This window comes from Mesoplodon mirus, assembly GCF_964341445.2.
Source record: "Mesoplodon mirus genome assembly, chromosome: 14".
Taxonomy (NCBI): Eukaryota; Metazoa; Chordata; class Mammalia; order Artiodactyla; family Ziphiidae; genus Mesoplodon; species Mesoplodon mirus.
The window spans coordinates 17,459,653-17,481,897 of NC_138990.1; the positions used below are offsets into that span (position 1 = coordinate 17,459,653).

General features: G+C 39.7%; 1 protein-coding gene across 8 annotated transcripts in view; it reads right to left on the reverse strand.

The window, feature by feature from the left end:
* REV1 (REV1 DNA directed polymerase) overlaps nucleotides 1-22,245 on the reverse strand; it is an 81,539-nt gene that overhangs the window by 47,498 nt on the left and 11,796 nt on the right. For all 8 annotated transcript variants that reach the window (XM_082642666.1, XM_082642668.1, XM_082642669.1 and 5 more), the window contains 2 exons: nucleotides 10,268-10,328; nucleotides 8,801-8,927 (listed from right to left, as the gene is read on the reverse strand). In XM_082642666.1, coding sequence (XP_082498792.1) covers nucleotides 8,801-8,927; nucleotides 10,268-10,318 — 178 coding nt within the window. In that variant the 5' untranslated portion in view covers nucleotides 10,319-10,328. The remainder of the gene's footprint in view (nucleotides 1-8,800; nucleotides 8,928-10,267; nucleotides 10,329-22,245) is intronic.

A 22,245-nucleotide genomic window follows, 5' to 3' on the forward strand; every position in this document is an offset into this window, starting at 1 on the left:
AAGCCTGTGCACCTACAGCCTGTGCTCTGCAACAAGAGAAGCCAGCGCAATGAGAAGCCCGCACATGGCGACGAAGAGTAGCCCCCGCTCGCTACAACTAGAGAAAGCCCACGCGCAGCAACGAAGGCCCAACGCAGCCAAAAACATATTCAGTAGACACTGTCATTCTAGTAGCGCCAATATATATATATATCAATTCTATTAAAAAACATCCACCTCTTCGTAGAACAAAATAAAACTGTCATTTACTGCTTTATAATAAGAAGAAGGTAAAAAGAACTGAGGAAAGAAAAGTAACATTAATTTAGCACCTATTCCAATCATGTACTTTCCATACTTCATCTCACTTAATGCTCACCACTGGTGATTCCAAGATTGGAATTCAACAACAGAGTCTTGGCATCACAAGTTCTCTGTGAGACGATTATTGTCATTTCAATGTTATTCTTACCAAAAACAAAAAACAAGCATGTTCTGGATAATTTGAATAACCATGATTTCATTGCACAGGTTTTGTTTATGAAGGTACTGGTGCTGTCAGGGACTGCTTTAAATGTCATGTGCTAATGAAAAGAACAGAAACCAACTTAAGGTGCACATGATGCATCTTCATCGAATGAAGACCAAAAATGTCATGGTACAATGTTCAAATGCTGATTATGTAGTGACAGAACAGACAACATCAGTGGGGGGAAAGGTCATTAAAAAACACATGCAAAAGAATGAAGTTGGGCCCTTATAACATACACAAAAATTAACTCAATGGACTAAAGACCTAAATGTAAGACCTAAAACTATAAAACTCTTAAAAGAAAACACAGGGGAAAAGCTTCATGACATTGGATTTGGAAATGATTTCTCAGATATGACACCAAAAGCACAGGCAACAAGAAGAAAAACAGATTAGGTTAAACTACATTAAAATTCAAAACTTCTGTGCATCAAAGGACACAATCAACAGAAGTAAAAGAGCAACCTGGGAACTGAAGACAGTATTTGCAAATCGTCTGTCTAATAAGGGGTTAATAGTTAGAATATATAAAGAAGTATTTCAACTCAACAACAAAATAACCCAATTTTAAAATGGACAAAGGACCTGAATACACATTTCTTTAAAGATGATATACATATGGCCAACCAACATATGAAAAGATGCTCAACATCACTAATCATGAGAGAAATGCAAATCAAAATCCCAATGAAACATCCTTTTAAACCAAAATTCTTAGCTCCTCAGCATCCTGAATGAGGTTTTAATAAAGGAGACTAACTTCAGATAAAAGAGGACTGTAACACGGCAACATTTTCAAGTTTTAATAAATCTAAAAACAGGTTCTAAAATGCATCTTATAGGTTGAACAACATATACACCTTTCTTTTCTGTTACATGTATCCTTTCTTGACAAAACAGAAGATATATCAAAGAACATTTGATCAACAAGAAAATAATTTTTACTTAAACTGTTTTTCTCACTGAATAGGACTGTGCAATTTTAAAAACTTACAGGTACCTTGGAAAGAAAGCTTTGCAAATCTGTAACACTCACAGTCCATAATACTCCTACTGTTAATTTTACAGAACATTCTTTGAGAATATTCTGTATGCAATCAAATTTTAGCATTAACTAAAACCAACCACAGAAAGTAAGAGACAGGTAAGCACAGAAAAGGTAAAAGGCACATATTAAACACCGGACCACGATTTAGGCCTAAAGCTCCACTGTGAAATTCCACCACAGCAAACGCCATCACGTAACATCAGAACAACCGCTGAAGACCACTGTGACGTCTCTGGGCACAGCTTATAAAAGAGTTTTGCTCATCTGGTTAAAACATCTGGTTAAAACATTCTATAAGCAAAGTTTTAAAATCTTGTGCAAAAGCTTTCCGTGATAGATCTCTATTGAGAAAACAGTCATCGTGTGTACCATTTCATCCTGCATGTCCAAACAACTTGATTAAATCTTGGCTGTGTCACATACATGCTAGAAAGAAGCCAATGGCTGCTTATACCTCCTTGGGTCTTACAGTAGTTAATATCTTTCATTATTTCATTTGAGTCTCACAATCCTATAAATTAGAAAGATAATTTAGCATAGTTTACTGATGAGGAAATAGAGGAAAATTAGATGACTTGTGCACAATCACCTGGCTATTGTGCAGACCCCTTTGTCTTCTGAGCCCTGGACAACACTCTTTCTCCAGTAGCCATGCCTACTCTCTTTTCCCCTCTCCTCCCTAGGTACAGCAGACTTACAAAATTCAACTAAAAGCCACATACACTCAACCGAGTAAAAACCAAAGAAACATCTCAAAAGCCTGAAGAACACATTTTTGAGTACCTAATAGGTGCAAATACCTATCAGACACTGGCAAAATTACAGGGGGTGGTAGAAATTAATACAGTAAGTCTCTCCCATGTAGGTTAAATTCCTACATCCCTGGATTCACACCATCAGTCTCACAGGAAACAGGAGGAAATACTTCCAGATAATTCCTGGAAGGTATCCATTTCAAAAAATTAGATTAGAGCATTAAACGGACTCTTTTCCTAAATCACCATATTCACACGCTCAGAAAATTATCAATGTTAAGGTTACGTTTTCAAACAAATCCCTACCACTTCAGATATAAGTCTGTTATACTTGTATATCCCCTTGTTTCATTTTGCAAATCATACCCAAGCCTCCCCTGCTTTTCCACAAACTTCAGCAGTGCCAAAGTCACCAGACCTGGTCTCTTATCCACCTACTGAAAAAAGCAGAAAATTACCTCAACGCCTCTTTCCACATTCACTGTCCTGATCCAACTCCACAGAAGAGCAATTACAGCTCCCTAGATTTGAAGCACTAGCTCACCCGGAGAGCTTTCACCAAAATAAACATGTCCAGGGCCTATTTCCCAGAGATTACAATTCAGTAAGCCTAGAGTGTGGCCCATTTCTTATTTAAAAACTACCCATTTAAGAAAACTGAGTTGAATTAGCATATGAGTGAACACATTTTAACATTCAAACATCAAACACATTTTGTGTTTGATGTACAAACACAGAACTCTGCTATTCATTCGTAGGCTCAACTAATATTTAATTGAGAATCTTACAATGTGCCGGGCAGGCTTCTAGGCCCTGGCACTCTCGGCTGTGCTCCACAGCACTTTTATCCCACTGGGCAGACAGAAAGTAAGTCAGATAAATACCAGTTCAGGAGCAAATAAATTCTGTGAAGAGAAATGAAGCTGGATAAAGGATTAGAAAGCAACTGGGGGGCAAGATACATGTATTTTACATAAGGCTGGTCAGGGAAAGTCTCCTGGAGAAGGCAACATCTGACACAGCTCCCAGGGATGAAGCCCTGGAGGAGGAGCTAATGGAGGCCCCGCAGTGTTCTCTCTGATCCACATCCGGCCAGGTTCACCACACACAACGGTCTTTCTGACTCCCCAAAACTCAGCACATAAGTAAGACCTGGCAATACAAGACAAAACTCAGGTGTCAAAAGTAAATGTTTCTAGCAGTAATGCTATGAAATGTATATTCTGTGGACCAGTTTAAGGAAAGAGGCAAATCTAATTTAACTGGGTCTCCATGGATGAATATGAGTCCAGTTCACAGAAGTGAGGGAAGGAGCTTTTCATCAGAGCAAGAGCACGAACAGCAGCACAGGAGAGAGAACGTACAAAGACAAAATCTAAAACACCAGAATAGTCCCGTTGACCGAAATTAGAGGGCGTAAAGGTGAAAATGGAGGTTAGGGGCGGGACAAGAATGCCGTTACCCAGTTTCATCCAAAAAACACCTTATTTGTCCAAGACCAGTTCAAATAGTCAGTGTTTCTATGAAGTCATCACTCTAGCCCTCAAAGGCAGTTACGTCTATGTTGCCACCCACTTGGCTCTGTTCATGTCTAATACCCAGAGATGACGTTTCTGTCACAAAATCCACATTCTCCATCACTGTCATCTCTGTTCAAACACAGTACCTAACACGCAAGCAGCATACAAAATATATTCGTTAAGGGAAGGGATGTGGGAACAGATGTGTATGTATGACTGATTCACTTTGTTATAAAGCAGAAACTAATAAATAAAAAAAAAAATAAAAAATAAAAAAATACATATATTCGTTGAATTAATTCACATAGAGTAAAATGGGATGAAAGGTCCAAAGATTGGAAAACTTAACAGAGTAAAGATGTCAATTCTCCCTAAATTGAGCTATAGGATTAATGTAATTCCTATCAAAATCTCAGCAAGGTATCTATTTTGTAGCCACAGAAAAGCTTCTTCTAAAATTTATGTGGAAAAGCACAGGCCCTAGAAAATAGCTAAAACAACCTTTCCAAAGAAGAATAAAATGGCAATGATCACTGTACCCAGTATTATGGCTTACTATATAGTACAGAGGTACAGTAATCAAGACCATGTGGTACTGGTGAAAAGACAGACACATATGTCAATGGAAAAGAACATGGAACTCAGAAACAGACCCACCCAAATATGCCCAACTAATTTTTTTTTTTTTTTTGAAAACTGGGCCAACCTTTTTTTTTTTGTAAACCCCACATTTGTTTATTTATTTATTTATTTATTTATTGGCTGTGTTGGGTCTTCGTTTCTGTGAGAGGGCTTTCTCTAGTTGTGGCAAGCGGGGGCCACTCTTCATCGCGGTGCGCGGGCCTCTCACTATCGCGGCCTCTCTTGTTGCGGAGCACAGGCTCCAGACGCGCAGGCTCAGTAGTTGTGGCTCATGGGCCTAGTTGCTCCATGGCATATGGGATCTTCCCAGACCAGGGCTCGAACCTGTGTCCCCTGCATTAGCAAGCAGATTCTCAACCACTGCGCCACCACGGAAGCCCCCCAACTGATTTTTGAGCAAAGTACAAAGTAATCCAATGGAGAAAGAATGGCCTTCTCAACAAATGGTGCTAGCAAGTGGATATCCACAGGCCACAAACAACAAACAAAAATATTCAAATGGACCATGAACTTAAAAATTAAACAGAAACTTATAAAATTTTTAGAAAAAATAGGAAAAAATCTTTGGGATCTAGTGAAAGACAAACCACAGACTGGGAGATAATATCTGCAAACCACATATCTGACAAGGAGTAGTATCTAGAATTATAAAAAGAACTCTCAAAATTTAACAGTAAAAAACCAAGCAATCCAATTGGAAAACAGGCAAAGGACATGTACAGACATTTCACTGAAGAGGATCTACAGGTAGCAAATAAATACAGGAAAGGATGTTCAACATCTTTAGCCATCAGGCAAATGCAAATTAAAACCACCATGAGACACCACTACACATGCATTAGAATACCTAAATTAAAACAAACAAAAAAACCAACCTGTCTGTACAAAATGCTGGTGAGGATGTGGAGCAACTACAACACAAATTAAAACCACAAAGAGATATTACTACATACCTATTAAATTTTTAAAATAAAAATCACTAAATGCTAGCAAGGACACAGAAACTGGATCACTCATAAATTACTAGCGGGAATGTAAATAGTACAGCCACTGGGAAACAGTTTTGCAGTTTCTTAGAAAAAAACGAAACATGCAACTACTATATAACCCAGCAATTGCACTCTTTATGTTCACACAAAAACCTGTACACAGGTGTTCACAGCCAAAAAGAGGAAATAACCCAGAAGTTCTTAAATGGGTGAATGGTTCAAGTGTGGAACATCCATACCATGGAATAAAAATGAAAAAACTACTGATACACACAACAACTTGGATGACTCTCCAGCGTATTATGCTGAGTAAAAAAGCCAATCTGAGTAAAAAAGCCAATCCCAGAAGGTTATATACTGTATGTTCTATTTACGTAACATTCTTGAAATGAAAAAAGTACAGGAATGGAGGCCAGACTAGTAGCTGCCAGGTTGAGAGCAGAAGGGGAGTCGGTATGGCTCCACAAGGGAGGCAGGAAGGATCCTTGTGTGAAAAGGTTCTGTGTCTTGAATGTATCAATGTCGGTTTCCTGGTTGATACAGCACCATCTTCTAGAGCAGCGGTCCCCAACCTTTCTGGCACCAGGGACCAGTTTTGTGGAAGACAGTTTTTCCATGAGGGGTGGGCTGGGGGGGTGGTCCGGGCAGTAACGCAAGCGATGGGGAGCGGCAGACGAAGCTTCGCTCGTGCACCGGCCACTCACCTCCTGCTGTGCGGCCCGGTTCCTAACAGGCTGCGGACGGGTATCGGTCTGGGGCCCCGGAAGTTGGGGACCCCCACTCTACAAGATGTTACATTGGGGGAAACTGGGCAAAGGTTCATGGTCTCTATTTTTTCTGCATGTGATTCTACAGTCAAAAATTTGTTTTAATTTAAAAAATGAGATGGAAGGCAAAGAAGTTATTAACCTTCGAAAAGAAAAGATGCTGCTTGGGAGAAAAAGAGAGATGAGAGAATGGGTTAACAGAGGCAGAGTAGCCAGAAGATGGAGGAACCTCATCTCTAAACTCAAGTTCAAAGCTAACTGTGTTGGAAGGGATGTGGGTTACCAAAGAGAAGTTCAGATGGTAGAACCAGGAGCTTTAAAGGAATTAAGAAAACTTGAAACATTAGTTAAAGTCTATGAGGAGCATGAGTAAGAACCAACAACAACACAGTATTCCCTACTTGTCTCACTGCATCTCAAGCACTATTCTTTTCTTGCTGATTTATCACAGAGACTGTTAGCTTCTGTTTTATCTATAAAGCTTCAAAAGTAGTCATCACTAAAAGTGAAAATTTTTCTAAAAAATTGTATCACCACAACTTGCATGTCCCTATGAAATTCAACATAAAGGAACTTTACTTCAAGAATTATAATGTAATCCTAACAAGAATAAAAATTAATATCATCTCTATCTTAAAGAAAAGGATAGGGATAACAATAGGTCCAAAAGAGAGAATGTCTTACAGTCACATAAAAATGAGTGATGGGGCTTCCCTGGTGGCGCAGGGGTTGAGAGTCCGCCTGCCGATGCAGAGGACACGGGTTCGTGCCCCGGTCTGGGAAGATCCCACATGCCATGGAGCGGCTGGGCCCGTGAGCCATGGCCGCTGAGCCTGTGCGTCCGGAGCCTGTGCTCCGCAACGGGAGAGGCCACAACAGTGAGAGGCCCGCGTACCAAAAAAAAAAGAAAAAAAAGAGTGATGAAGGTAAATTAGAATTCCAGATTCTCAACCATGGTAATGATTACTACAATATTCATTTTTTTCTCCCTCACACAAAGAATCTTCTTTTCTTCCTCTTATGTAAATAAGGGTGCCCTCGTAAACTGGGGACTTCCAAAACTTGCTGATGTAACGAGCAATGTTTATTTCTTTTTATTAACATCTTTAACCTTTTATAATGCATCTCAGGAAGGTCTGTGGAGCTTGAACGTTCTAAGACGCCTAAGTAGAAAAGGTGCATGTGAATTTTCCCAAAGTTGCACCACCATTCGTTTTGAGATAACATTCTTAGACTAAACTGTCAATCACGCCTGCTAAAACTCAACCAGGCAACTGCGTCAGCCAAATTACAACTTAACTTTAATCAACAAGTAGCCCCTGAGTGGTTATACCCATCACTGTAGAGGCACCAAGGACACAATGGTGATGAAAATGTGGAAATGAAGCTCTTGCTCTTGTCTAGTGAACAGGCAACTACAATAAGATCTAATAAATGCCAAGATGTGAATAAATACAAGGCGCCAGAGCCCACAGAACCTTGAGAAGCCACCCCCACCAGCGGCAAGACAATGAGACAACCGAGGGGGAGTGCTAAACGGAGACCCTAAACACGAGCGGCTATCAGCCGACTGAGAAGTGGGGAGGAAAAAACGTTAACCGACCAACACAAATATTTATAGCCATTCACCTCAAAACACACAAGAAAATGATCTTAAGAGGAGAGGACTCCTCAAGAGAATAAAAAGAAAACTTTGGCAGTAAAATCTGACAGCCAACAGACAAGTGGTAACTGACGGGGCAGATCAGAGAAAGATAAGATCTGAAAGATGAGCTGGCTGTGTGGAGACCCAGAAGACACGGCTTGGTGCCAGTGAAACCAAGAGAAACTCATGAAAACACAGGCACTGGGCACCTCCAAGAGTGGGCTTGTGACAGGTTGTAAAACAGGAAGCTCACGGCTGAAACTGTGAATTAGAACTCCAGAACTCCTCTCCAGCTCACAGGGAAACACTATCCTGTCCCTTCCAGATACTGGACTCGAGGACAACAGGCACAGCAGGAGGGGAGAAGGGATGGAGAGGAGGAAAGAGCACAGCAGGGGGATTAAATGGTGCTCCGCTCCCTAAACGGTGAGGTTCCGGGCCCTCTCCTTCCCTCCCGGCGGCCAGGATGCCGGCAGCTGGGTGTACTCCCTTCTCTAGGCAAGAGTCTGGGAAATCTGACACACACACTCCACCCCCTCCTCCACCAGCCCAAAAGGACCTCTGGATAATGGCAGTTGAAGATTCACCAATGAAGTGGCCCTACCAGATCCCCCTCTATTGAAGCTCACTGTTTACAAGCCCCATATGTGTGATGAGCTGTTTAAGCAGGAGGATCCTAATTTTTCATTTTAAACCTCACTTGACTTTAAAAAACTATGTGCTTTGATAAAATTTAAAATAAGACAATGGCAGGCACAGGAAGACGGAAAGGAAACGTGAAGGAGGGGTATCTAAGCAGAGGGTTTTACTTTTACCTTTTTTATACACAAGATAAATAATAACAGAATTTAAAACAAATCGCTCCCAATCCTAATAAAAGTACATGCCAAAATGGGGTACCTAAAAAATAAAGAGTACTCAACCTGTATATCCATTAACATAGATGGCGACTCCACTAAAAATTGTAGATGAAGCTCCATCCTTCTGTATAGCAGCATCTGATCGAAACTGTTGCTCCAATTTCTGGACCTTGGCAGCCATATACCCACCCTAGAATTAAAGAAAAGGTAAACTAATCACAAAAGTTTTATTTTTCTTCCCACCCTCTCCTTTTTAGAAAGAAATTTATATTTAAAAAAATAATAATAAAAAGGCCTTACTCTGTGCTAGTAACCAAGGTAGAAGGATGACATAAGGTATAATGATAAACATGAACCATAACGCAAGGCAATAAAACAGGCAGGTCAAGGGAGACTTTTCCCTCTGTCAACTCCATGTTTAATAATTCTATCACATTGTTACAATGGTAAAAGTTCCGTTAAAAGAGGGAAAGGGTTAAGTCAAGGTTAATAAGTGTAATGCCACAAAATATTGTTCTTATCTGCAAAATCAAGCAAAAGTTATACCAAAGCTTAAATCGATTAAAAATTTGACAAGTGGTCCGTAAGAATATATTTTGACTGGCTTCCACTATCTTCTGTGTATGGGAAGCTTAAGATTAATAAATTCAAGTAAAATGAAGCAGTTTGACAAACCAGTAAAGTCTTCCATACATGTAGATAAGAATACAATAAATGATTCAGTGGCTAAATTCTGGATCTAATCAATCTATTTGGTAGTACTACTAATATTCATAACACCAACCTCAAAAAGAATATAAAAACATTATTGTTTTTGCTAAAGACCTTGACAAATCTATGAATTCAGCCACACCTTTCCTGAACATCGAAATAATTAAGGTTAATCGATTAAGACTATCAATTTTACTTTATCAATAAGGTCTTTAGAATAAAGCTGTAGGTGTCTAGAAGTGGTATATATTTTTTTCCAAAATGGAAATGACTTCATTGTTTTTGATTATTCAAATATTACATGCTGTCAATTTTTTTTAAGAAAATTTAAATTAGCTATGATCCCATTCATTGCTAACATTTTGGGATCTTACTTTCAAAGTTATTTCTGTGCCTCAGAACACAAGAGGTTTTACACAAAGAGGATCATACATAATAACAGTCCTTTATAATACACCCTTTTAGTTAAGGCCATCTTGCCAGCTTAAGAAATATACAGCTAAATGATGGGTGTATACTGTTCCATGGTATAGAGATAATCCCCTATTACTGGATATCTACGTTTTTACTGTTTTTCAGTATTATTAGCAATGCTGCAATAAAATTATCATACAATAAGTTCTGTGCACCAGAACATTTATTTCCTCAGGACAAAATTTCTCAAAGTTTAAGCTTTCAATACATTGTGAAAACACAAAGAGTTGGTGTCTAAAGTGATTTACAATTTAGAAAACGCCTTCAACGACATTATAAACTAAAAGAAGAATGAAAAATACCTAGACAGTTCAATATAATTATTTTTATTCTTTGAAAACACACCCATTTTTCCCAGTCATTCTCAGCTCGCTTCCTCCATCCACCTCGTCTCATGGTGGAGCTTCTGTATTAGGGGAAGAAAGAAATATATCAATTTCATAACAAAAGGTACTACTAATTGATATCTTATTTCAATATCAATAAAAATGAGAAATTAAAATAAATTCAAATGTTCAATCCATAAAAGTTCAAAATATACTGAGGAAACTTTTTCCAAAGCATATCATTCTCTGGCTTCACAAGTGAAATTTGTTCCCCCCAAAACTCCTTACAGGTAAGTATCAGCTTTTAATTATAACTATTTTAAATTTTAATTTTAACAGGAAAAACTTTTATGCATTTCTGGGCATCAATCCTAACACCTTCTTACGTAAAACATCACCAAATCCAACTAACATACTGTGCTTACTTGTTAACATTAATTAGTGTTAATGGAACCTAAGAAAACATTTTCCTTCATGCACTACCCTATAATATGGCTCTTAAATTCTGTTTTTGCTATTACATACTGCACACTTAAGAGTACAGTCACAGTGTAATTCATCTATTATGCAAAAATCCTAAAAGAAGTCAATCAAAGCAACTAGGGGACATGATGCAGAAAGACTATTACCAATAATAAATTGGCAAATCTGGCATTCTCCTTAAGGCAACACATGACCAACTATACCATGAAACCACCAAAATGGCTCATCTCAAGTGTCAGCTGGCTTAGTGGTGAGAAAGGTATAAATCAAAGCAGGCATTATATGAAATTCCTTGTGAAGTCAAATTCTTCTAACCCAAATGGCTACATCTTGGGACATGACTGCATTATTCTTCACAAAATTAATATGACCTCCATTTAAGTATTTTTCTTCGGGCTTCCCTGGTGGCGCAGTGGTTGAGAGTCCGCCTGCCGATGCAGGGGACATGGGTTTGTGCCCCGGTCCGGGAGGATCCCACATGCCGCGGAGCGGCTGGGCCCGTGAGCCATGGCCGCTGAGCTTGCGCGTCCGGAGCCTGTGCTCCGCAACGGGAGAGGCCACAACAGTGAGAGGCCCGCGTACCGCAAAAAAAAAAAGAAAAAAAAAAAAGGAAAAAAAAAAGTATTTTTCTCCTAGTAATTATACAGGTTAATATCAAAGGGTTACCATACACCACTGGAGATACATTATCCAAGATAAACTGGCTTTGATATGCTTAAAAAAAATATTTTCTTGAATAACACCTTAACATAGCCACACTTTATCCACACACATCAGCAGATATTTTCTTTCAAATATTTCTATTCTTAGTATATACGGGATTTATAATTTCTCTTTGCTGACTTTATATTAATTATGAATTTTTACTGTCTACTCTTAATAGGTGACTGAAAGACATGCACAGAGAGTCAGAGTTGAGTCCAACAGAGACACAAGGGGCAGGTGGAAAGGGGTGAGAACAGGAGGCAAAGTGATTAACCCTGATCAGGTGCTGTGGATGCTGGGGGAGAGAAGGGCTGCCTTGCTTTGTTTTGCCTTTCTAAGTTTGACGAAGGTAAGGGCGTGGCCACCCAATGTGTTCACCCTGAGTCCCAGGACCGCCACCAGTGCTGTTCAATACTTCTGAGTTCAAGAGGCTCACTTTGCCCAGTCCCTCAAGACCTCTCCCTTATCTTAAAGGAGTCTGGGAAATGTGTTAACACACAGTTCTTGACTTCATATAAACTCTGACTCTGCACATCTGCTCTTACAAGTAAAGAGTGTGGGAGTTCTGGCCACTGTACATTAAGAATGCATACTCACAAAAATTATCTGCAACTATTAATCTGCTAAATGAACATAAATTAAAGAATAAAATACATTTAAAAAGTTTAATTCATCTGGCCATCTACTTAAAAGCCTCATTTATTTAAGATCTACCAGGTACCTATTGCAAAAGGCCAATATGAAAATCTTTATCCATAGTTTAATGAAGGTAGACCAGTATGAAACAAAATCATTTTTAAAAAAACGTTTTAAAGGTTCTTCCCCGATTCCAAAGTAAAAGAGCTACCCCAGCCAAATGTTTAAAGTTCTGAAAAGTGAAAGGAATGAAGGACTGAAGATGTAATTTCATCCAATTTCAAAGAATTTGACCTATGTACAGCAAACTCCTATTGGTCCAGGATTCAATTAAGATCAAGAAAAGGAAAAAAGAAATAAACATATTTCATTTTACACATTCAAATTCTACTTTTGAGAAAGTCCCATAACAAACAGTGAACTAAGTAATTTGGACCTACCCTCCCACTGAGGAGGAAAGCTAGACAAAACATAGTTTTAAAAAACTGCCTCAAGACACAGAAGGCCTAGCAAATCATGAAAAATCCCCGAGCCAAGATTCAGCAGATGACAGAGGAGACCTGCCACCTCACATCACCTCCCCAAACTGGGAGACCCTTTCCCTCTGAGTCATCTGGCAATTCTCAAGGAGTGGCTGAGAACAAACACAGAGCTAAGGCAACAACAGCTAGGGCTCTCTTCCTAGGACACAGCTCTCACACCTGGGCGCAGGACCCCAGGCTCAGAGTAAACTGGAGGCAGGCCGACCAGAGTATCCTGTCACAGGTCATCTCAGTCTCTGAAAGCAGATGCAGGTGACCCCGGGCTGCCCCATGAGTGCCCCACGGCACCTGACAGAAGGAAATATGGATCCTCTGAGGATGAGACAACTTCCTAAACTTCATATATTTCTACAAATGAGTTTGCAAATATAGTATCGACTACACAAATAAAAATCACCAGGCACACAAAGAAAGATCACATGAACCAACAGAAAAAAAACAACAACAACAAACAGACCTACAGAGACTCCAGATATGGAATTTAAGGTAGACTTTAAATTAATCAAGCTTACCCTGCTCAGAGAGGGAAAAGACAAATTTCAGAATATCGCTAAAGAACTGGAATGTATTAGAAATAACTAAACAGTGACTCTAGAATTGAAAGATACAATATTAGAAACTAAGAACTTAATAAATAGATAAAACCAAATAAAAGCATAACTGGGGGCTTCCCTGGTGGCACAGTGGTTGAGAGTCCACCTGCCGATGCAGGGGACACGGGTTCGTGCCCCGGTCCGGGAAGATCCCACGTGCCACGGAGTGGCTGGGCCCATGAGCCATGGCCACTGAGCCTGCGCGTCTGGAGCCTGTGCTCCGCGACAGGAGAGGCCACAACAGTGAGAGGCCCGCATACTGCAAAAAAAAAAAAAAAAAAAAGCATAACTGGAATAAGTCAGAAGAAAATGTCCAGATAAAGCACAAAACGACGGAGAATATGGATGCGAGGAGAAGAGACACAGGGGGTACATGAGAAAGTCTAATTTAAATAAATTGGAGGGAAAGAGGAGAAAAACAGCGTTATATTTAAAGAAATAATGACTAAAACAGTCTAAAACTGATTAAAGATATCAAGCCACAAATTCAAGAAGCCCAATGAGCCCCAAACAGGAAAAAATAGAATCTATATCTAGACATATAATAGTAAAACTATGAAAAACTGAAGACAGAAAAAAAAAATCTTAAAAGCTGCCATGGGTAGGAAAATCAGAGATTCCATTCAAAATACTCAAAGGAGCAGCAACTAAACAGACAGCTGTCTTTTCAACAGAAACAACAGAGCCAGAAGACAACAGTGCTGAAAGAATATGATTACTAACTTAGAATTCTAAACCCAGAGAAATATTCAGTCAAGAAAGATGAAATAAAGGCACTTTCAGGCAAATAAAAAGAGGTTAATGCCACCAGCAAACTTGTCTAAAGGAAATTCTCAAGGATATCCCTTAGATAGAAGGAAAACTCTCTTGGGTGAGCGATCAAAAATACAGGAAAAAAACCCCAAAAAGGAAAACAATAAACATCTGGATAAATCAATGTTAAAAACGGACTGAATAAAACTACAATGACAATCAATCTGTTACTGTTTGTAGCATAATATACAGCATACGTGAATCAAAAGATTATGAATAAAAGACTAGGGGTGAGGGACTTGTTTCTAACCCAGGCTCTGCCTCTACCTGGCTCCATTAATCTCTGGTGAATCTCCACCTCTCTGAGTCTCAATTACTATCTTGTCCGGCTCTCTCACTGTCAGACGTTTGGGTAGTTGACTACTAGAGTTCCCCTTGGTGCTCCACACAAGACACACGGAAGAACTATTGTCAGAAACCAAACATAAAAAATTAAAACTACTGTATTCGGGCTTCCCTCGTGGCGCAGTGGTTGAGAGTCTGCCTGCCGAGGCAGGGGACACGGGTTCATGCCCCGGTCCGGGAAGATCCCACATGCCGCGGAGCGGCTGGGCCCGTGGGCCGTGGCCGCTGAGCCTGCGCGTCCGGAGCCTGTGCTCCGCAACGGGAGAGGCCACAGCAGTGAGAGGCCCGCGTACAGCAAAAAAAAAAAACAAAACAAAAAAACAAAAAAAAAAACCGACTGTATTCACATACGTTAGTAATGTACTTCAATTTCAGAAATTTGATTATGTAACAACTTTGATGTTCTACACGTTTATTTATATTTTAAAAAATGTATCCCAGAGAAGATTTAAGGCAGCATGTCCTATCAAATCCATTTAAATAATCTATATATAGATTAAGATGGCCTATGACAATGGATCAGGGGTAAAAACCTAACTGTAAAACTGGTCTTTGCTGAATATGAGGAGTAGCAATTAATCAGCCTTGTCACTGCTGGATGACATCAGTTGTGTAACTTTCTTCTGTCCAACAGCAGATGCTAGATAGTTCAGTTAGGGTTAGGGTTGTAACCCTAACCCTACACAATGTTCCAAATTACAATGTATCCTCTTGACTAACCCTGCTCACTAAAAAGAGAATGCCCTTTAACAACAAGCCATCCAATTATCAAGCCAGACTTGCAAATAAAAATTGCCTTCTAGGTTTCAGATGAAACTCTTGCAGACTGGGTTCCCAGTCTAGTTCCACAGTGCGAGATGGCCTTGAGGAAAGTGACAAACATTTCACAGACAGTAATTCATAACCTAAAATAACCTACTAACCTCGTCTTATCCAAGCATTAACGTAGAAGCCAACTTCTGGGTTTTTAAAAATTAGTTTAAAAAATGGATAAAGAATGAATTCATGTATGCAAAAGTACCCTGATTCCCAGCATTTAGGGTAGTCCCTGAATAAACATTAGCTACTACTATACAAATCTACCCTGCTAGGCCACAGAGTGAAAATCAAATGAGACCACCTATGTGGAAACCGTTTGAAGACTATAAAATACAAACATTGTTATTTTAAATAAGCTATCTGTGGTCTACAACACAATAGATTCAGTGACTCAAGACCTGGGCTCTAACGCCAGCCCAACTGCGCTGCCTGGCTGCATGACCTGGGATGAGTCCAACAGCACCGTGGACTCCTCAGCTATAAAACAAAGTCTGCTTAGTGCTGCTCGGAATCCCACGGGCTGTGAACTGTAGTCAGGGAGGATGTGCGGGAGGAAACAAGAGCTGGGGGTAAAAACAGCAAGCAGGGACGACGGTTCCACTCCCTAAACCCACTGCAACTTTAGCAACCCTGCTTTTATAAGTTTCAGGTTACTTGGGGTCTGATTAAGATAGTCTTAAAAGAAAAAGCTCAAATTGAAAAAGACTGAGGGACTTCCCGGGCGGTCCAGTGGTTAAGAATCGTCTTGCAATGCAGGGGACGCCGGTTCAATCCCTGGTCAGGGAACGAAGATCCCACATGCCGTGGGGCAACTAGAGAGCTCGTGCAACGCAACTACTGAGCCCATGCGCTCTGGAGCCCACACACGGCAACAAAGAGCCTGCGCGCTGCAACTAAAGATGCTGTGCTGCAACTAAGACCCGATGCAGCCATAAATTAATTAATTAAATTAAAAAAAAAAAGATTGAAACCAAAACCAATGAACTAAAAACTAAGTCTAAAGACTTCGGCTCTGTTCTGTGTTCCTATATGTGACTCTACAAAATGGGCTGGATATGTCCCAGCCCTTGAAAGGTTCTAAGCTGAACGCACCTATACCTATTAGGCCTCAAGTAATGAAATTAGAAAGACACCATATGAGAGGCATCAGTGCAGTCCCACCCCGCCCCCCATGTCTACACAGAACAGCAGGTGCCAGAGGAGGCAAGTGCAAGGCAAACAGGAGAGCAGCTCTGTGAGCCCAGGGACCCTGGGTGCCCACAATGCAAAAGATTTCCTGACTCTCCCATGCTCTCCACAGGGATGTTCAAAACGCTATGAAGAGTGTCAGGAAGATCCTGCTTACTAAAAACTATATGGAAATTACTGATGCACACTTTCCCACAACTCAATTTCATATCTGCTGGCGCGCACTGTCACCAGTTCACTCTGGACTTCCAATGTGCATCTTAAGAGGTTAGTCAAATCCCACTAAAAAGAACTTCATTCTGTCTTCTTTACTATGATTACTGGTGGATTTTCACATCTCCCCACAGAAGGATACTAATCACCAAGAGAAATCATTTTCATGCAAAAGTGCTATTTATCTATTTGTTATAGAATTATTAACATTGTAAGGTTCTGAACAGTTCATCACACATCAGGAAAATTCCCACTACATACCCAGAAAATGCCCAAATACATATTCGTCAGTGTTAATCTGTTGCTTTCATATTCATAACTCTCAAGTATATTGACTATTAATTAAGTAATGAAACTGAGTGGCTTTTATTCAGTCTCATTAATCTAGCCATATGTACATGTATGGGTTTATCTTATCTTTATTTAACAGTTACTTAAGAAATAGTTGCTGACTGTCGGTGGGAATGTAAATTGATACAGCCACTATGGAGAACAGTATGGAGGTTCCTTAAAAAAACTGAAAATAGAACTACCATATGACCCAGCAATCCCACTACTGGGCATATACCCTGAGAAAACCATAACTGAAAAAGATACATGCACCCCAATGTTCATTGCAGCTCTATTTACAATAGCCAGGACATGGAAGCAACCTAAGTGTCCATCGACAGATGAATGGATAAAAATGCAGCACATAAATACAATGGAATATTACTCAGCCATAAAAAGAAACGAAACTGAGTTATTTGTAGTGAGGTGGGTGGACCTAGAGTCTGTCATACAGAGTGAAGTAAGTCAGAAAGTGAAAAACAAATACCGTATGCTAACACCTATATATGGAATCTAAAAAAAAAAAAAAGTTCTGAAGCACCTAGGGGCAGGACAGGACTAAAGACGCAGACGTAGAGAATGGACTTGAGGACACGGAGAAGGAGAAGCTGGGACGAAGTGAGAGAGTGGCATGAACACATATACACTACCAAGTGTAAAACAGATAGCTAGTGGGAAGCAGCTGCATAGCACAGGGAGATCAGCTCAGTGCTTTGTGACCACCTAGAGGGGTGGGATAGGGAAGGTGGGAGGGAGACGCAAGAGGGAGGAGATATGGGGATGTATGTATATGTGTAGCTGATTCACTTTGTTATGCAGCAGAAACCAACACACCATTGTAAAGCAATTATACTCCAATAAAGACGTTAAATAAATAAATAAATAAATGGGCCACACTCTTCAAAATGTTAAAAAATAAAAGTAAACAAGAAAAAAAATTTATGAGGAAAAAAGAAATAGTTGCTGAATGAACTGGAATACAGAAATGAATACACAATGGAAGAATGAATGTGCATATTATGGTAGCATACTCATCCTTGAATGCGACACAAATGCAGAGAAAACAGCACGCAGCCACACAGACCATCACCAGGCAAGGCCAAAATAAAGCAAGTTTACTTGCAACTCCCACCACATCGCTGCTCAACACCTCTTTTTTCCTTCTTCAGGGCCTCCTTCTCTACCTTAGTTACCTGTCAATTCTCTGCTAACAATTAAGAAACTGCTTAATAACTGGCTTAAGGTATGACCCATCCCAGGGACCTGTGTATTTAAAAGGACTTCTCTAGGACCATTCAATGGGGGAAAGCACCGTCTTTGACAAATGAAGTTGGGAAAACTGGATATCCACAGGCAAAAGAATAAAGTTGGACCCTTATCGTACACCACACACAAAAATTAACTGAAAATGGATCAAAGACCTAAATGTAAGACCTAAAACTATGAAGCTCTTAGAAGAAAACATAGGAGAAAGCTTCATGACACTGGATTTGGCAATGATTTCTTGGATGACACCAAAGCATAGGCAACAAAAGAAAAAAATTAATTGGACTACACCAAAATTTTAAAATGTGCATCAAAAAGGCACAATCAACTGAGCAAAAGGCAACTCACAGAATGAGAGAAGATATTTTAAAACATCTACCTGAAAAGGGACTAATGTCCAGAATATATAAAGAAGTGCTACAACTTAACAATAAAAAACAAATACACTGATTAAAAAATGGACAAAAAATTTAAATAGACATCTCTTTAAAGAAAATATACAAATGGCCATTAAGCCTATGAAAAGATGCTTAACATCACTAACCATTAGAGAAATGCAACTTGAAACCACAATGAGATACCATCTCATACCCATTAGGATGGCTACAATCAAAAAAAAAAAAAAAAAACAGAAAATAAGTGTTAACGTGCATGTGAAAAAACTGGAACTCTTGTGCACTGCTGGTGGGAATGTAAAATGGTGTAGCCATTATGGAAAATGCTACGGTGGTTCCTAAAAAAATTAGAAATAGCACTGCCGTGTGATCCAGCAATTCCACTTCTGGGTACATACCCAAAAGGCTTGAAAGCAAGGTCTCAAGATATTTGTACACCCATGTTCACAGCAGCATTATTCTCAAACGCCAAAAGACAGAAGCAACCCAAGTGTCCACTGATGGATGAACGGATAGACAAAGTGTGGTATATACATAAAGTGGAACACTATTCAGCCTTAAAAAGGAAGGTAGTATTAAAAAAATAAATAAAATAAAATTCAAAAATTCAAAAAAAAAAAAAGGAAGGTAATTCCAACAAATGCTACAACATGGACGGACCTCAAGGGCATTATGCTAAGTGAAATAAGCCAGTCACAAAAAGACAAATGCCATATTATTCCACCTATATAAGGTATCTAGAGTGGTAAGATTCATAGAGACAGAAAGCAGAATGGTGGCTGCCAGGGGCTGGGAGGACAGGGAGCTACTGTTCAACGGGTACAATTTCAGTTATGCGAGGTGAAAAGCATTCTGGGAAGACAGATGGTGGTGATGGTTACACAACAATGTGAACATACTAAATGCCACACTTAAAAATGGTGAAGATGGTAAATTGTATGTTATATGCATTTTACCACAATTAAAACTTTTTAAAATATATTTTTAAAAATAAGCAAAGAAAGTTTAAAAAAAGGACTCTGACACTGGCAACTGGGTTCACAGGGACTGGCTAGCTGCAGGGAAGGGGGTAACCGGGATGTCCACTTAGGATACAAAGCTCAGAAGCAGGCTGTTCTTCTCCAGGACACTTGTATAGCACATCTGGGATTTTTTCCTGGGGAGGGCAGTGGGAGGCCATGTGCAAAACTAATTTACTAGGACCAAGTATCCTCCTCACGAGACTGACAAAGTAAACAAAGTGCTAGGACACAGTCACTGACAAAGTTTAACAAAGCTGCTCCACTGGGCTCTCATCTGTCCTTAAATGCTAAAGGCTTCGACACAGATAAACAGCTGTTTGAGGTTTTGTTTTGGTTCAACCTTAGAGACCATCATTGTTTAAGGCTATAGTTCTCAGACCACTGAAGTTATTAGAGCACAATGGAGATTCTTGAATTCCAAAACCTAGGGAAGCAGAACCTTCTTCTAGACCCACCCACATACTAGTCAGGTTTTGACTTTGAAGAGACTTTCACCAAGGTATTAAAAACAACAATCAGACACCTGTGTGAAGGACATTATTATGCCTTTGTAACAATCTTTTGTCTTCACCATATACTGGTTTTTAGGGATTCTAAACCGAGCTGACAGTTTAAATACAGCATGTATTTCATGTATTTAAAATACCTTTGAAAAACATAAAAATAAAATGTCAAGATATTTAGACCAAATACTATTCCTAGTCTAATAGAACCCTTAAAAAATTTTTTTTAACCTGGTCTCTTCACCTTCAGTATACTGAAGCATTTTCCTATTATCAATTTTTTTATGCACAGTTAAACAATTCCTGTACTATATGATACCATTTTGATCAACACCAAAGACTTCAAAGAACTTTAACCCACCAAATAAAAGGGGCTACAATATACACAGCACTCTCTAAACAACAAATTATACATGTGGGTACTGAAGCCTTTTCTAGAACTGAGTCTGATCTATCTTTTCTTGAGGCATTCTCTATTATCCTCCAAATTCATGATTTGTGTTTATACGCTGCTTTGCGTGTTTTCGGTATTCAGTCTTGTTAAGTGTTCCTTTTCAAAAATAGTTTTTCCTTCTCGATTTATAAAAGCACTATATGCTTACTGCAGAAAACTGAGAAAATGCAGGAAACAGAAAAGGGAAGGGAAAATTACCATATTCCCACCTTCTTTTAAAAAATTCACCTGTTGACTGACACTTTACATTTCCTGTTTTTCAGTACTCCTTAAATTTTTAACATTTAAATTTTAAAAATTTCAACACACCACTATATCTTACATTTCCATAGTGCTTTTATTTTTCCAAGGGGTCCTTACATACCCTATTTACCTTGACAACACATCCATGGAGTAGGCAGGCCAAATACTAGCTATTTTGCACACAGGCGCCTTCTAGGGTAGAAGGGCTAAGATAAAATGTCTGATAAGGCCGCACGGCCGGTTTGTGATACAAAATCACACTTACCTTGTACAAACCTATGTCTCCAAATCTTCAGTGGAGAAACGAACAATGCTATCAGTATAATAAACTCCTGAAAAGAACACTTCTACTGAATTGAACTAGCCTAATACAATTCAACAAAACAGATGCTTCGACCCTAGCACCTGTCTGGGTCAGAAACAGTAGCTGCCATACATGCGACGGAAGGACTAAGGAGGAAAACAGGTCCAACAAACAGCTTGCATCTAGACCCCAACTGTACATGTCCATACTCATGAGAAGTAGAGACCCAGAGACACTACCAACTTTAACTGACCTTTTAAGCAGTCAGATCTTAGTTCTTTCATGTGTGGATAGAGGTGGACCTGGCAAACTCTAGTCTCTTGCAGTTTTTTAAATGTATGATTCTATATATCTATCCATTTTTTAAAAAGGCTTTTAAGATGAAAGTACACATATTATGCTACTCTGTCAAAAAAATCAAAGGCTATGCACAGATGTGGCTATACAGTAAAGAATTAACCCTGCTCAAAGAGGGGTCTGGCCTTTACTCTTGGAATGCCCTGCCTGACAAATGTCTGTTTATGTAGGGGCTAAGAGTCACTCCAGATAGTCTAACAATGGGATTTGTGATTTACGGTGGAGGCTTTGGACCATGCACTACCAACCTTCTGAGAGGCTGGAGACGGAAGGTCAACCTCATCTATTTGACCAAACTCCAATAAAAACCCTGGACACTAAGGCTTAGGTGGGCTCCCCTGGTTGACAATACTTCATGGGCATTGTCAGTTGTCATTAACAGAAGTCACCTCCATCCCAGATTCCTGTGGTGATGACAACTCAAAGTTCCACACGTGGACCTCTCCTGTGTGCCCCATGCTTTTGGCTGGTTTTAACCTGTAACCTTTCACTGTAATAAATCATAACCACGAGCACAACAGCTTTCAAGAGTTCTCAGTCCTTCCAGTGAATTACTGAACGTGAGGGTGGTCTTGGAGATCCCCAAACTCTGGAGTGGCAGAATGACAACTGTCCCCTAGTGTTCAGTCTCCCTTTCTTTTAGTAAAAGAACACCTCTCCCACCCCCTCTTAGTGGGGAGCAGGGTTGCCAAGAGGCTACATTTCCTCAGCTCCTTTAAATCAGGAGTGGCCACGTGATTAAGTTCTGGCCAATGAGATGCGAGCAGAGTAACGTATACAAAAATC